This window comes from Oncorhynchus nerka, linkage group LG28 (genome assembly GCF_034236695.1).
Source record: "Oncorhynchus nerka isolate Pitt River linkage group LG28, Oner_Uvic_2.0, whole genome shotgun sequence".
NCBI lineage: Eukaryota > Metazoa > Chordata > Actinopteri > Salmoniformes > Salmonidae > Oncorhynchus > Oncorhynchus nerka.
The window spans coordinates 49,778,116-49,795,185 of record NC_088423.1 but is presented as its reverse complement, the minus strand read 5'-3'; the positions used below and the strand labels follow the sequence as shown (position 1 = coordinate 49,795,185).

Sequence of the window (17,070 nt, the reverse complement as noted above, 5' to 3'; positions counted from 1 at the left end):
CTGGCCACTTACGCAATGTATTCATTTACGCTCATTCTTCAATATAAAGGGGTGGAACTACGTCTAAAGGCTGTAGACACCTTAGGGAAGACATAGAAAAAGGAATATGGTTGATATCCCTTTCAATGGGCAATAGGGATGCATAGAAAGACAGGGGTTTCAAAATAAGGGTCACTTCCTGATTGGATTTTTCTCAGGATTTCGCCTGCAATATCAGTTCTGTTATACACACAGACAATATTTTTACCGTTTTGGAAACTTTAGAGTGTTTTCTATCCTAAGCTGTCAATTATATGCATATTCTAGAGTCTGGTCCTGAGAAATAGGCAGTCTACTTTGGGAACTCACCTCTTTGGGGGTCTTTAGTTGCTCCTTCTCATCTGGGGGAAGGATCTTTGTGGGGCTGGCTGTCACCAATTCCTGACGAGTCAGCTGCGGCTGCCGGTGTCTTCTTCCACTGCTCCGAAGTCCCATCATGGAGTCTTTCATCTGGAGGTTCCACATTCCAACATCTAGGTACTTTACTGAGTGAATCCAACCCTAGGATGCAGTCATCTTGGATATCGCCTATCCAGAACTTGTGCTCCAACAAGACATTGCTGACTCTCATAGATAAGGACCGCCAGCGCTTCATTTCCGCGAGATCCCCTGTCACAGTGTGAAGATAAACCAAGGTAGGGGTCCAACCCAGAGGGGAAGGACCCACTGTGTCTGGAAGAACACCAGGCCAAACAAGGGATATCGTGGAACTGGTGTCAATCATCGCCTGGCAGGCCTCATAGCTGATGCTGCATGGAAGGTAGAGGCCCTGCGTCTCTTTGTGCTAGTGATGGCTGTTTAACAATCTGATGGTCTTGAAATAGAAGCTGTTTTTCAATCTCTCTGTCCCAGCTTTGATGCACCTGTACTGACCTCGCCTTCTGGATGGAAGCGGGGTGAACAGGCAGTGGCTCGGGTGGTTATTGTCCTTGATGATCTTTTTTGCCTTCCTGTGACATCCGGTTTTGTAAGTGTCCTTGAAGTAGGTAGATTGTCCCCGGTGATACGTTGTGCAGACCACACCACCCTCTCGAGAGCCCTGCGGTTATGAGCAGTGCAGTTACCGTACCAGGCGGTGATACAGCCGGACAAATAGCTCTCGATTGTGCACCTGTAAAGGTTAGTGAGGGTTTCTGTGGGGAGGTGCACATTCGGGCTGCAGATTGTGGTCTCAGAGATGCTTAGCTATGTCACAACGGGACATCGGACTATCATCTCTCAGCGTCTCAGGACTATGATTCACGCTTAAGGCTATACATTTTGGACGGAAGATTGCTTTAATTAAGTATTTCAGTAATTTCAGTTTATTTGGCTTTATAATCTACAGTATTTTGAAATGTAGTTAATGAGAATGTATGTAGAATGAAGGATGATGTATCCAGTATGTGAGGGAGTTGGAGACTTTCTAATCTGTTCATATCCTTGTGGGAAGTGAAATGTTACCTGAACAGTAATTGCAGATAGAGAGGGTTTCTGTGGTTCAACAGGGGTGACATCAGGGGTTTCTCTCTCAGTTCTGAGGACAAGCTGATCGGCGCCTGAAGCTAATTAGAGGAGCTGAGGTGTAAGGGATGAGGGGCAGGGGAAGAGGGATGAGGACAACATCTCTGAGTGCAGTCCACACATGTCACTCACTCAGTCTCTCTGATGTCATCAGTTAATGACTCAATCATCACCTCCTCTCCCGATGCCCTCTGGGAAACGCTGTCTCTTCTAATGAAGCGGAGAAACACGGTCAAACAAGACCAGGCAGTACTGGCTCAGTAGGGTTTAATGTCTCTTGATTGACCTCAGTCTCTTGGTTCGACAGGGGGAGCAGTTACAGCTGCACTTCCTCCTGCAATTATTGCTCTTTGAAGAGAGTCTGGCAGATTAATGGTCAGTTAGAGGAACACAGTATCCCAACAATTACTGTGGGTGCTGGAATTAAATTGACAATTTGTAATGTTAATCACCTTAGCGCTCCTGGACTGGGGGAGCTGCATAATCAGCCGGGCCAAAGCCCAGAGGAAATCAAACCTCTTCTTCTTCCTGCTACCGCCTACTCTCCACTATCCACCCCACAAGTCATCTACTCCTCTCCCTCTTTCCCTTTGTCTTATCTAGCCGTATCCGCACTGATTCTCTCCCTATATCTCTCCCCAACCATCTCCTTTCTTTCTTTCTCTCTCTTTCTTTCTGTCTCTCTCACTCTCTCTGCTAAAAAGTAATGTCTTACTTGGGAGTGATTTTCCATGGAGTGGAATTGTGTGCCATTGGGTCCGAATGGCCCCACTTTGTTATGCGTCTTGAAGGTTGTAATTTAGTTGCAATCTCACAGTTGGCATATTACACTAAGTGGCAGACACACTGTTTTTATATGCATCTACTGCGAGTGTGTATATAAATCCTTCAAACCCATTGCAGGCTCTAGATGACAGCATGTGCAAAAACGCAACTACATTTTCATAATAACATACATCAGGCACTGAAGTACGGTAGCAGCATAAACCAATCCCATGACAAAGTCCATACCTACATTATATTTATAATGTCAATATCTATTTTTATTAGTGGTGACAGTGACGATGTCCACGCTGATTAATATTCTCTCCTCACAAGGGCATTCTGCTGTACTGCGAGTACCAGGGCTCCACCTTTGATGTGAGCAAGCTGCCTAGTTGCAGGTTTGAGGACATGGACTGCTTCCAGAAGTGCTTCCTGATCCTGAGGCTGGAACAGGGCCAGGTGGCGGGGGAGAGGGGGCTGCAGAGGGACCCAGGGGACAGCAGGGGCTGGAGGGCCGTACGGGTGGACCTGGTGGCTCCACCTGTTGACCGCTACGCATTTGCCCTCCTAGGCTGGACCGGCTCCAAGGTAGGCTTGGATCAAATTATTGTGAAATAAATGTGGATGCCAAAACACGCAAAGATACATTGACTAAAATTGTTAATCAATTTTGATCTAAAGACAGCTGAGTTTGAATTAGGAAACGTTTCATTTGCAAAAAAACAAATGATCCAATTCACATGATGATAGTGTTCGACAGAGCAGTCAATAACCAACAATAAAACATTGATGATGAGAAATGAATAGCTAAACACTAACAAGAAAGTTACTATCGGAACACATGATATGGCAGATGTATTCCCTGCTGATAAAAACAGCATAGACCAGCATAAATTTCAAGCTGGTCTATGCTGGTCCATACTGGTCTATGCTGTGTTTTGGACACTGGTCTGACCAGCATGGCCTAGCTGGTTCTTCTAGCTGACCAGCATGACCAGTCTAGATGGCCAAGCTGGTCTGACCAAAAATTGTATTTTATTTGATGTGTTTTCGCTGATGATCAACTTTCGCTGTGTTTTGGACACTGATGACCACCATAAACTAAAACAAAACCAGCATCAAGTAACATCATGCTTGCAAAGTGATGTTTAATTCCTTGTTAGAATCCAGCCAGAGTGGATTCCTACAATCTGTATAAAGAATGACTGCCAGGGTTAGAGAAATGAATAAAGGAGACTAGCTAAACCATCTAAACTGGAACAACAATTTCAGTAATGGGTGCAATAATTCCAACTAACAGATTGGATTAGTTTAGAAAGTAAACTACCTTTCAAAAGTTTGGGGTCACTTAGAAATGTGTTTGTTTTTGAAAGAAAATTACATTTTTTTGTCCATTAAAATAACATCAAATTGATCAGAAACACAGTGTAGACATTGCTAATGTTGTAAATGACTATTGTAGCTGGAAACGGCAGATTTCTTATGGAATATCTACATAGGCGTATAGAAGCCCATTATCAGCAACCATCACTTATGTGTTCCAATGGCACGTTGTGTTAGCTAATCCAAGTTTATCATTTTAAAAGGCTAATTGATAATTAGAAAACACTTTTGCAATTATATTAGCACAGCTGAAAACTGTTGTCCTGATTAAAGAAGCAATAAAACTGTCCTTCTTTAGACTAGTTGAGTATCTGGAGCATCAGCATTTGTGGGTTCGATTACAGGCTCAAAATGTCCAGAAACAAATAACTTTCTTCTGAAACTCTTCAGTCTATTCTTGTTCTGAGAAATGTAGGTTATTCCATACGAGAAATTGCCAAGAAATTGAAGATCTCAGACAACGCTGTGTACTACTCCCTTCACAGAACAGCGCATACTGTCCATAACCAGAATAGAAAGAGGAGTGGGAGGACCCGGTGCACAACTGAGCAGGAGGACAAGTACATTAGAGTGTCTAGTTTGAGAAACAAATGCCTCACAAGTCCTCAACTGGCAGCTTAATTGAAAAGTACCCGGAAAACACCAGTCTCAACGTCAACAGTGAAGATGCGACTCCGGGATGCTGGCCTTCTAGACAGAGTTCCTCTGTCCAGTGTCTGTGTTCTTTTGCCCATCTTAATATTATATTTTTATTGGCCAGTCTTAGATATGGCTTTTTCTTTGCAACTCCGCTTATAAGTCTAGAAGGCCAGCATCCCGGAGTCGCCTCTTCACTGTTGACATTGGGACTGGTGTTTTCCGGGTAATCTTTAGTATTCTTTCACTGTAATATACAAATGGTTGGATATCCCCACTCAGGCTGGATTCCAGTAGGAATTAGACATCCCTTGCAAAGGCAGCATAATATGACTTGATGCTGTTTTTGCTGGTGACAAGCGAAGGCTGGTTACCAGTAAAAATACAGTGAAGGCTGGTCAACGGCGATAACAAAATAAAGGCTGGTCACCAGCGTAAATACAATGAAGGCTGGTCACCAGATAAAACACAACGAAGGCTGGTCACCAGGGAAAAGGAAACGAAGGCTGGTCACCTGCGAATTAACATAGAAATCTGGTCACCAGCGAAAACACAACATGGGCTGGTTACCAACCTATGCTGGTCTATGCATTTTTTTCTGCTGCAGGGTTACTGTTGGAGAATACAACAAGGGTTGTAAGGTGGCTGGAGGGTGGTAGGAAAGGGGGATAAATAGATAACAAGAGATATGATTATCAATTCTCTTCTTCCACAGCAGTTTGGGAGAGATCTGAGGACATTTGCCCAGAAGGAGAGGCTGATGCTTCTTGACAACCATGCCCTGTATGACAAAACTAAGGTACGGTGTGTTCTCTCATTACAGTGCAATTGATAAATACAAGGCTCAACCATTGGTTTTAGACCGGTCTTGTCCCAATGGTGGTGATGCTCAATATATTTACATTTACATTTAAGTCATTTAGCAGACGTTCTTATCCAGAGCGACTTACAAATTGGTGCATTCACCTCATGACATCCAGTGGAACAGTAGTGCATCTAAATCTTTTAAGGGGGGTGAGAGGGATTACTTTATCCTATCCTAGGTATTCCTCCGTGGTAATATATCTTTACCACGGAGGCAATTTTTTTGGTCACCTACAGTATTGTGCTGTACTAGTACAAATGTTTTAGTTGTCGTGTTGGTTCTCTCTCTCACACTCCAAAGTCTAGCCTCCAGAGTGTGTGTTTATGAATCTGGGTGGTGAATTACAGCAAAGCCCTTGTCCTCAAACTTTATTGGAAGGATTAGGCTTGGGTGTTAGAATGCCTGTGCTGGGAATACACAGACACATTATCTTGAGTAATTTTATAACAATGCGATTCTCCTCTGAGTGAGCAGAAACTAGATATTGGCATGAGGGCAACATTTTTAATTACAGTTCCGCTTGCTGTGAAGGGGCATGATGCACCCCACACACACATGCGCACATACATACAAAGGCTTGCACACACAAACAAACAGACAAACACACACCCATGCACGCACACACCACACCGGCAAATGCATACACGCACGTAAGAAACACACACAAACGCACAAACATGTACACACACACAGACGCACAATCACGCACACACACAATGAAGTCGATATCTTATCTAAAGCACTAGCGGCTTGACTGTGAACCTAATTCTAACCCTAACCCTAACACTAATTTTCTAACCTTAACCCTAAACCCCTAGAAATAGCATTTGACCTTGTGGGGGCTAACAAAATTCCCCAAGTTGGTCAAATTGTTATTGGTTTACTATTCTTGCGGGGACTTCTAGTCCTCACAAGTATAATTAAACACGTCACACACACACACACACACACACACACACACACACACACACACACACACACACACACACACACACACACACACACACACACACACACACTCTAAAATTAGAAGAAATAATGACACATCAGCATTAAGTTATAAGTGAATCAAATCCGTCTATTGGTTTCAATATATGAGGTAGAGGCTTGTTAAGGTGAAGTTAATTGTACTGGGAAGCGCAAGGTTCATTTACACATTTCTAAATGAATTACATTTGCATCTCAGTTTCAGCCAACAGATTGATCGAGAACTGATATGATAAAAGGCTATTATATAAATTTACATCTCATTAGAATTCAAATGACATTAATCCTCACTTGCCCACACAGCAAGAGCTAATTACACTCAGTTTAATACCTCTTGAATGATAGGGCAAAATGTAGATTTATTCATAAATAGTAATAACACTAACTGGTAATGCTGCATGGTTCTAGAAAAGTCTGGAACGCTCTTCTCATTTTTTTTTAATATAGATTGTTGACATGTTTTCACCTTTGACGCCACAAACGCAGTAGAAGTATTATGAAAATATAAAAATAATATTTGATTTCTTTCCTGTTCAAGAAAAGTGGTGCCAAAAGGGCTTCAAATGACTGAAATTCTTAGTAATAATCAAATTATAAACATCTTTCTATAAAATGTCACCTTTCTTATATCTGTAAAATAAATATGATCATACTTAGTGACATACAATATTGGTGCCATTTCATATTACTGACGAAAGATACTTTTTCCCCCAAACGTCCTCTGAGACGTGCTGAGACACCATTAATATGTGTGTAGTCTAGTTACAACAGGGGTGTTAAACTAATTCCATGGAGGGCCTAGTGTCTGAGGGCTTTTGTTTTTTCCTTTTAATTTAGACCTAGACAGCCAGGTGAGGGGAGTTCTTTAATGATTAGTCACTTTAAATTTGTCAATCAATTACAAGGGATGAGTGAAAACCCGCAGACACTCGGCCAACCGTGGAATGAGTTTGACACGTGTTCTACGCGGTCTTTATGCTGAGCCACACTGGCTGCGTTACAACTTCAGCTTCAAGCACAAAGTGATTTCGTCTGTCTGTGACCAAGAGAAAGTGGTCTTGATTCAATTTGATGAAATTATTATTTTTGAAATCCTGTTGATAGCTATAAATCCATCTGAGAACATCACTTGTGCAATATGCACTATTGCAAGCGCAGCTGTGAGTTTCACAGGCACAGGAAATCGTTCTTTTGTCTGAACAGGCCAGAAAATATGACTTGTCGCTCCTTATGCAAATAGCCAATTTCCTGTGTCCCTGAAACTGATAGCTGAGCTTGATATAGCATATATGAATTGGAACAACCAGTGCTTTTCGAGATTGTAAGGCAATTGATGTTGCACCATTTACAGAGCGCATTGTAAAACAGAATTATCAGTCGGAACTGGTCCAGAACTGCTCAAAGTCCAAAATACTGTATAGGGGACTAAGAGGTTTTAATTCATGTTTAGATACATGATGTAATTCATGTGTTTTATCACTAAGGGTTACTACTATCACTATTACTATTGCACTACATGCTAAAGACTATGGCGTGAATTATTATTATTTTTTTTACCTTTATTGTTGAGGTTAGATACGTTTTAAATAAGAGTGTCTCTTTTTTTTATCACTTAATTTCAAGCTTACGCTAAAATCCCTCTGAACAAATATGACATACTGTAAGAGAATGTGTCACATGAAAAACATAAATATGTTTATTACAGTCCCAGATGACAGTCAGTGCTGAGGTTATGCATATACTTAGCCTTGCTAAGAGTATGGCATCCTGCAGCAATGCATCTTGGCTCATTGACATGTACAGGGCTGGGGGAGCATGGGGACAGGCATCTTGAGGAGTGAGTGAAGCAGGACAAGGGCACCAGGCATGTCACCTGACTCACTGACAGGGGGACACACTGTCACCACAACGTCCCCATTACCCCATCCCTTGGGAATGGGGGTCAGGACATAGAGAGAGCAGGGTGGCAGCTTTGACACATATTATACAGATGCGGCCATCTCAGAGATTGTTTATTCATACACAAGGGCAGAGGTAAGCATCTGGGTGCTGGCAGGGACAGGGTGATTGGATCACATGCATTTACACTCAAAATTAGATCTGGGGTCAGGTCAGATGAGTGTGTTGTGTCTGTGACTATCATTAAATGTGAAGACTGTTATTTAATCAAATCAATTCTGTCTGTGTAATTATTATTACGTGATTATTACTAGTCATGTTATCTTTAATTAACTAGGAAGTCGGGGCACCACGGGAAAATGTTTATGGAGTCTCTATTTCCTGACTCGACTCTTTAGATATTTTCATATCTTATCAAAACAGTCGCTTATTAATGAATTGTACCTCATCAGTTCTCATTACTGAACATCACAAACCTTTGGATATCTGCACGAACCCTGGCATAAATTATGAATCAGCGATATACAAATTGGTTTAATTATTTATTTACTAACTAACTAACCAAGTCAAAGAAATACATGAAAACACACACAATTAGGTCATACATGGGGTATTACATGATACAAAGAAAAGTCCGATATAACGGCTTGGTAGACAAAGGAAAAGGGGTGTGGACCGCTCAAGAGCGGGAAACTCATAGCTGATAACTACACTCATAGAAATTGCTAATACTTTACATGAACGACCGCCCATTCGAAAATAAATTGCAATTTACATATTTACAAGTGTTGTCTTGTGGTCGCCGGTTCGTCTGCTGGAGAGTCAATCGACAAAAATTATCTTGTTGTGTTCATAATGGATAAGTCAGGTGTACCCATGGTTGTCGCATAGAATAAATATTTCGGAGGTTGTCGGTATTCTTGTCCTAGGCTACATACATTTCCGGCTGCAGACTGGTAGTTTCATACTTCTGTAGTGAATCGATAGTCTCAGAGTTTAACCATTTCTAGCCGTGTAGCCAATGCTCCACGCTGTATGGTCTTGTCCTTTGGTAGAGTTGTAGTGCCAACAATTTCAACATGTAGCTACCACTTTATATTTTCTGGTCTTAGAATTTGCAACCTTAGTTTACACCATGGTCGCGTGGTCTGGCGTGAATTGCGCCACAGGGGCTTTTATACTTGGGTAGAAAAGGGGCCATCTCTTCATGTTTGTGCCCACCTGGGCATGGCTACTGACTGTGTATAAGTTACCATAAAACAAGCAATTAAGAAGACTAAATCACATGGTTAACTTTTCAAAAGTATTCTTATACTTATTCATTCATCTTATACAACATTCAGAAGTAAACCTGACAGCTGGGAAATGTACACTTTAAGAGATATAGTTATGTGTGTTTCCTGTCCTTCATGAGATCACCAAATGAAGCACACTCGACATGACTGTCCCTTCAGTGTCCACGGACCATTCCTACCTTCTCAAAAATATAAATATTGTTTAATTCTCCAGTTTTGGGGATTAGTAGTTTTGGGAAGAAGAATGTCTTTGTTCTCCATAGGCTCTCTCCCTCCATACTCCATGGCAGCGAAGAGAGAGAGTTTCTAGCAGGAATTTATGACCGTTGTAAAACCTGAGAAAGAGAGTGAGAGATGGGGGAGCCACGTGATACACCCCAAAAGGACCACGTCGTGACATATGTATGTTTGAGTTTGAGTTTGATGAGGAAAGTGGTCGGAAACGGTCTGATTAATTGAGATGTTGACGTTATCTGCACGCACACACACACACACACACACACACACACACACACACACACACACACACACACACACACACACACTGCAGTTTCACTGCTAGTTTCAAGGTCAGCAGATCGCTTAAAAGGGTACTTTCTGACAATATCATTCAACAGTGTGGCCCGTTTTTCAGCTGTCAGCTTGACATTACAGCCATAATTAAGGTAATGAAGATCAATTCACTTTCTAAGTCGCCGGGCGGCCTCCGTCTCCACAGATCATTGACTATTCCTTCTGTTCTTCTGTTCGCTCTAGGCAGGGAGGAGTGGTCCCTCTCTGTCTGGTCCTCGTCACTGTTGCAAAGCCCTCATTAATTGGATGAACGTATGGCCGCCACCACTCAGATAATGGCACTTTTATCTTTGCAGCCGTCATAATTGACCAATCTTTTCCCCCCAGAGAGTCGATGCTCTGCGTCTGACTGATGTCAGGACAAACCGGAGAGATATCGGAATGGGCTGAATAGGAGGGGGGGGGTTTCAGAGAGGGGGGGGGGTTACTCGTCGCCACCTGACCATTGAAGACCAAACACGGTCATTTAGAGGACTTCCATCTCGTCATTTGCTTTAAAGAGCTCTTCCTGGATGGATGCACATGACGACGTGCTCTGTCTCACTGTAATATGGAATAGCTTAGAAACGATATGACTAAACTCACACTAATTATCCCAATTAAGGAAGGACAAGCCCAGGGGAATAGCCTTGAGAAGGAAATGCAACAGCTTCCAGAGACAGCTTGTCATAATACAATAGCAGTACCTGGCGGACAGTTGGACTTACTATACAAACATCACATCGTTGGAGTGCTACAGTCATTCTGTATGTCGTCCATATTACGACAGCAGAGAGTCCCAAGGCCTTAGATCAATATATAGTACTACTGCAGCTGTATTTAAAGTATACATTAGCCTAGTCTGTGAGTGAGGTGTGATGTTAGGGCCTGTGTTATATGGGAGCAAGGTTGAGTGTCTGTCCTCTGCTGGCAGGCTGAAGGTGTGGGATAATTAATATGTTTTGTGGGCTTGATGAATGAGAACAGGTGGGGGATTTCATCAGCCCCAGACAAACTGACTCCCTCCACAATGAGGAGGGCTCTGTGACCTGTCCAACACCTCCTATACAAAGCCTATACATTAAAATTCCTTACCTGTGGGAGTATGTGTGTGTGAGAGAGCGCATGTGTCAAGAAAGGTATGTGAGTATTTGTCTGATACATTTGCATACACATTTGTATTTCACTACTGTATGTGCTAGTGTGTAAGTATGAATGTGTGCTGCATATGTCATGTATGTGCATACAGTGTGATTATATTGTATTTGAGTGTCTTTGAGTGTTTGTATGGGTGTGAGTATGTGTGTGTGTGTGTGTGTGTGTGTGTGTGTGTGTGTGTGTGTGTGTGTATGTTTGTGCAGTAAATTGATTGACAGATACATTTCCTCTTATTTAGGCTACTGTATATCCTGATATTTGAACACTATTAAACACTTATTGTTTTCAAGAGTGAAGCAGGGCTGTTTGAGTTCAAAACCTGGTGTACCCCATGCAAGGTTAAAGGTATGTCTGAAACTCATCACTACATTTTGCCTTGCAAATATGCAAAGCTCGTGTTAGAATTGACAATTTAAACATTTAATGAACTTCGGCACACTCTGAAAAGAAAGTGTTTCATGACCTAAATTCCCCAATGCGACCTCGTTTTTCACTTATCCCTCAATACGTCACACATTTAGAGGAAATTCTCAGCGTCACAATCCAGATGTGACCTCTCTGTTGAGGTCACATCTGTTACAGTTGTAACATTCAGTATCACATCTTTCCTCCCGAAAGACTAGTCAACAGTGAGTTGAACTGCCTGTCCGATTTCAGTCGTAGCATGTGGAGTCTTCACAACTCATCTTCCTCCCCCTCCCTCCCTCCTCTCTCCCTCCATCCCTCCCTCCATTCTCAGAGAAGCGGATGGGTAGACAAAACCCGGAGCAATTGCACTGGGCTTTGGGGAGCGTCATTTTTTAATGCTCCCCAGCTGGTGCTGAAAAGCACTGTTTGCAGACAGGATGAAAACGGTCTGGAAAGAGGCCTTTCACAGAAAGGAGAGGAGAGGCGGGAGAGGATGTGGAGGAAAGGTTTTGGGTTTAATTTTGCGACTCATGCCACAGTGCCCTCAGAGCGTCACATGTACACCGCTGAGGTGTGACAGACAGATAGGTGAGAGGACAAAGGAGGGTGGAGTGCCTTTATGCATCATGAGTGGTCGTTTGAGATTTGGAGCGTTAATGTTTTTATAATCTTTTGTGGTCAATTAACTATTTCTTTGGATTTTGATGTGTGCTTTTGGACGTGTTTCAGCCTTCTGGCAGAGGCGACCAGGTTTTTGGCAAAAAATGTATTAGTATACATTTCACATTTACATTTTAGTCATGCAGCATGTGCTTTTATCCAAAGCGACTTACAGTAAGTGCATTCATCTTAAGATAGCTAGGTGAGACAACCACATATCACAGTCGTAGGAAGTACATTTTTCCTCAATACAAAAGTTATCAGCAAAGTCAGTGCTAGTAGGAAAAGACAAGTGCACAATTTCTTTATGGGGGTGGGGATATGGTAGGTAGGGTTTCAGTTTTTTTCGGAAGATGGGCAGGGACTCTGCTGTCCTAGTTTCAGGGGGAAGCTTGTTCCACCATTGGGGTGCCAGGACAGAGAAGAGCTTTGACTGGGCTGACAGGGAGCTGACCCCCGTACAGGTGGGACGGCCCAGAGAACAAAGGTGGCAGAACGGAGTGCTCGGGTTCGCCTGTAGGGGTTGAACATATCCTGAAGGCAGGGAGGGGCAGTTCCCCTTTCTGCTCCGTAGGCAAGCACCATGGTCTTGTAATGGATGCGAGCTTCAACTGGAAGCCAGTGGAATGTGTGGAGGAACGGGGTGACAGTGGTATCAAATTATTTACTTTTACATTTGTGAGCATACAAAATAACTCAGTATTTGTATTATTTATTTTATACAGTCTTTTACTTGTAACTGACTTGTAACTGTAACTTACAATCTCCACTTCAATTATCTACACTGCATTAATGTATTAAATTCATTAATCTACTCACAAAACACGTTTTTTTAGTCATTGTTGATACTTTATATATATATAAAAAATGAAATATCACATTTACATAACTATTCAGACCCTTTACTCAGTACTTTGTTGAAGCACCTTTGGCAGCGATTACAGCTTTGAGTCTTCTTGGGTATGAATCTACAAGCTTGGCACACTTGTATTTGGGGAGTTTCTCCCATTCTTCTCTGCAGATCCTCTTAAGCTTTGTCAGGTGTGATGGGGAGCGTTGCTGCACGGCTATTTTCAGGTCTCTCCAGAGATGTTTGATCGGGCTCAAGTCCAGGCTCTGGCTGGGCAACTCAAGGACATTCAGAGACTTGTCCCGAAGCCATTCCTGCGTTGTCTTGGCTGTGTGCTTAGGGTCATTGTCCTATTGGAAGGTGAACCTTCGCCCCAGTCGGAGGTCCTAAGCGCTCTGAAGCAGGTTGTCATCATGGATCTCTCTACTTTGCACCATTCATCTTTGCCTCAATCCTGACTAGTCTCCCTGTCCATGCTGCTGAAAAACATCCCCACTGCATGCTCTCACCACCATGCTTCAACATCGGGATGGTGCCAGGTTTCCTCCAGACATAACGCTTGGCATTCAGGCCAAAAAGTTCAATCTTGGTTTCATCAGACCAGAGAATCTCGTTTGTTATGGTCTAAGAGAGTCTTTAGGTGCCTTTTGGCAAACTCCAAGCGGGCTGACATGTGCCATGTACTCCGTCTGGCCACTCTACCAGAAAGGCCTGGAGTGCCTTTGGTGGAGTGCTGCGGAGATAGTTGTCCTTCTGGAAGGTTATCCCATCTCTACAGAAGAACTCTAGAGCTCTATCAGAGTGACCATCGGGTTCTTGGTCAACTCCCTGACCAAGGCCCTTCTCCCCTGATTGCTCAGTTTGCTGTATTCGTTGAGTCTCTCTAGTATGGTTTTACAAGAATTGAAATCTCACAGCATCAACTTTGCTGTCCGTTCGAGGCTTCTTTTTACAGTCTATGGCTCAAGGAAACTGTGCACACGGTGATCTGAGTTATCTGATTGGCCAGTGGTTGGCCTAAAGGCAGTGTTGGAAAACATACTGAATTGTCATACTTGAGTATTTTTACTTAACCTGTTGCTTCTACTCGGGACGCTTGCGTCCCAACTAGAGCTCTGGAAATGCAAATGCACTACGCTAAATGCTAATAGTATTAGTTAAAACTCAAAAGTTCATTAAAATACACATGCAGGGTATCGAATTAAAGCTACACTCGTTGTGAATCCAGGCAACAAGTCAGATTTTTAAAATGCTTTTCGGCGAAAGCATGAGAAGCTATTATCTGATAGCATGTAACACCCAAAAAGACCCACAGGGGACGTAAACAAAATAATTAGCATTTCGGCGTTACACAAACCGCACAATAAAATAGAAAACATTCATTACCTTTCACCATCTTCTTTGTTGGCACTCCTAGATGTCCCATAAACACTATTTGGGTCTTTATTTAGATTAAATCGGTCCATATAAAGCCAAGATATCGTTATATGTAGACTGTGTGATAAACGAAAAAAACATCGTTTCAAAACGTAACGTCATTTTTTAAAATTCAAAAAGTCGACGATAAACTTTCACAAAACACTTCGAAATACGTTTGTAATGCAACTTTAGGTATTAGTAAACGTTAATAAGCGATAAAATTCATCAGGAGGCGATGTAAAGATCATTAGCTGTCCGTCTGGAAAAATGTCCGGCTAGAAACTCAACGAAAATATCCGGTCCTAGACCATAGGAGATATGGTGCCCTGCATGTGTTTGACCAAGAAAAAACTCGAAGGGAAATGACAAGACTCTAGACACCGTGTGGAAGCTGTAGGTACTGCAACCTCAGTCAATTAATTGTGGTTCACCTTTATCAATGGGTTCAAGTAGCGCATGGATATATTTTCCCATTTTCAGTGATCAGTTTTTCCTGTGCTTTTCGATGTAAATGCCGTTCTGGTAAAGCCACAGCAGTGATTTAACCAGTTTTATAAACGTCTGAGTGTTTTCTATCCACACAGACTAAGCAAATGCATATACTATATTCCTGGCATGAGTAGCAGGGCGCTGAAATGTTGCGCGATTTTTAACAGAATGTTCAAAAAAGTAGAGGGTCGACTTAAGAGGTTAAGTACTTTACACCACAGCCTATAGGTACACTTGATTTGTTCTCTGGTCCTGCTGGGTAGGCAAAGTTCTACCTTCAGACACATGAAATGGTTCAAAATGGGAACACTTTGCCTTTCCTGCGCTAGGGCTGCTGAATCAAGTGCATCTAACGCGAACAGAGCAAAATTAATTTAAAAAATAGGAATGCAAAGCTTTATTGTTGGGATTTTTGCAGAAATGTTTGGTGATCGACTAGGAATGCCTTGGAGATCGCGATCGACCGGTTGGTGACCACTGTTTTTACAGGGCCAGCCATAGTAGTACGGCGTCCCTGGAGAAAATTAGGGTTAAGTCAATCAAGTCATGAAATGTATTTATAAAGCCCGTTTTACATCAGCCAATGTCACAAAGTGCTACACAGAAACCCAGTCTAAAACGCCAAACAGCAAGCAATGCAGATGTAGAAGCACGTGTCTTGCTCAAGTGCACATCGACAGATTGTTCAGTTACTTCACCTTGTCGGCGCAGGTATTTGAACCAGCAACCTTTCAGTTACTGGCCAAACTCTCTAACCGTATTTGTTCAGCTCCTGATAATACTTTTCTCGGACTGACGTCCCTATGTAAGGTTTAATGATGCTCTTTTGTCTTTCTTGGGCAGCATGTCTGCCTCAGACTTCATGGTTGTCAATTTGTTTGCACCTATGACGTCGACATCATGTCTGTAGCTAAGCATTAGTTTGAAGAAGTTTTCTTCCGTTTTCTGTGCCAAAGATTGTGGGTCTCCGAATCTGGATGGACAGACAGTAGATGTTGTTTCCATGTAAATAACAAATAATATGACTAAACCCACAAGTCCTAGAGCAGCAATCAAAGTTGATGGAAGTTGTTGTTTTTAAAAGGAATACTTTTTGTTTTTGCATAACCTTATGCAAAATCTTTATACTATTACCATAGACCCAGAATAAATTAAATTCAGAGATGAGTTCAGGAATTGCCTGAATAGTTTTTGCAGTTTTTACAGTACACACACACACACACACACACACACACACACACACACACACACACACACACACACACACACACACACACACACACACAATGAAGTCAATATCTTATCTAAAGCACTAGAGGCTTGACTGTTCAAATATTTTTTACAAACCCAGGAACTTGTGTTGAATTGAGTTGTGAATTCTATTATGCAAGTGGTGAGGCAGACAGCCAAGGCCAGGGTTCCCCAATTGGCCCTCCAAGTGTTCGGAGCAAAAAAACAAAAAAAAACAATTATTATATGTTTTATTTTAATTGTTGGACATAAAATACTGTCAAAACACCACGCATAATAGTATTCCCACACATAATAGAGAAATACTATATGTGATAGTATACAAATATAAGCAAGGTTTGAAATTATTATGTTAGTAATATATTATATATATTTTTAGCTTCTTGTAGTCAATTTGCAGTATTCGTTTTTTTTTGTAATTATGTTCCGGCCCCCTGATCATCCGCACCAGAAAAATTCCATTCCGCCACCTGACAATATGTTGACAAATGTATATTTCCCTGACTCCTAGTTCATTCATAAATGGCTAATGTAACAGGAGAAATCAAAAATAAAGGTTCTAATGCTGGAATACACCATCGTGGGAACAGGTGCTGCGCGAGTGAAATCCCCGGTTGGATTTTGGAGTCATTGTAGACAAGGAGAACAACAACCCACGGATACAGCCTGCAAAAGTGCAAGCCAGTATTTGTTCACGATAATTAAGTAAACATTATCAGTTCATCATTACATTCATTCAGGATTTCTTTCATTTAGACCATACGCAGGCCATACAACGTTTAAACCTGTGTGGCATAGCCTATATGTTTCTGGGAATTGATCATTTAAGTTTAAATTAAGTGTGATTGTTTAAACAATATTGAATGTAAAGATATTATTTTATTATGACGGCTACAGGCTTTTATTAGGTA

General features: G+C 41.9%; 1 protein-coding gene across 4 annotated transcripts in view; it reads left to right on the top strand.

Annotated features, from left to right (window-relative positions):
• Positions 1-17,070, top strand: part of LOC115113350 (DNA nucleotidylexotransferase) — a 143,542-nt gene that overhangs the window by 83,815 nt on the left and 42,657 nt on the right. For 3 of the 4 annotated variants that reach the window (XM_065012862.1, XM_029640891.2, XM_029640889.2), the window contains 2 exons: positions 2,641-2,895; positions 5,042-5,125. In XM_065012862.1, the coding sequence (XP_064868934.1) occupies positions 2,641-2,895; positions 5,042-5,125 (339 nt within the window). The remainder of the gene's footprint in view (positions 1-2,640; positions 2,896-5,041; positions 5,126-17,070) is intronic. The other variant, XM_029640890.2, reaches the window with a different exon arrangement.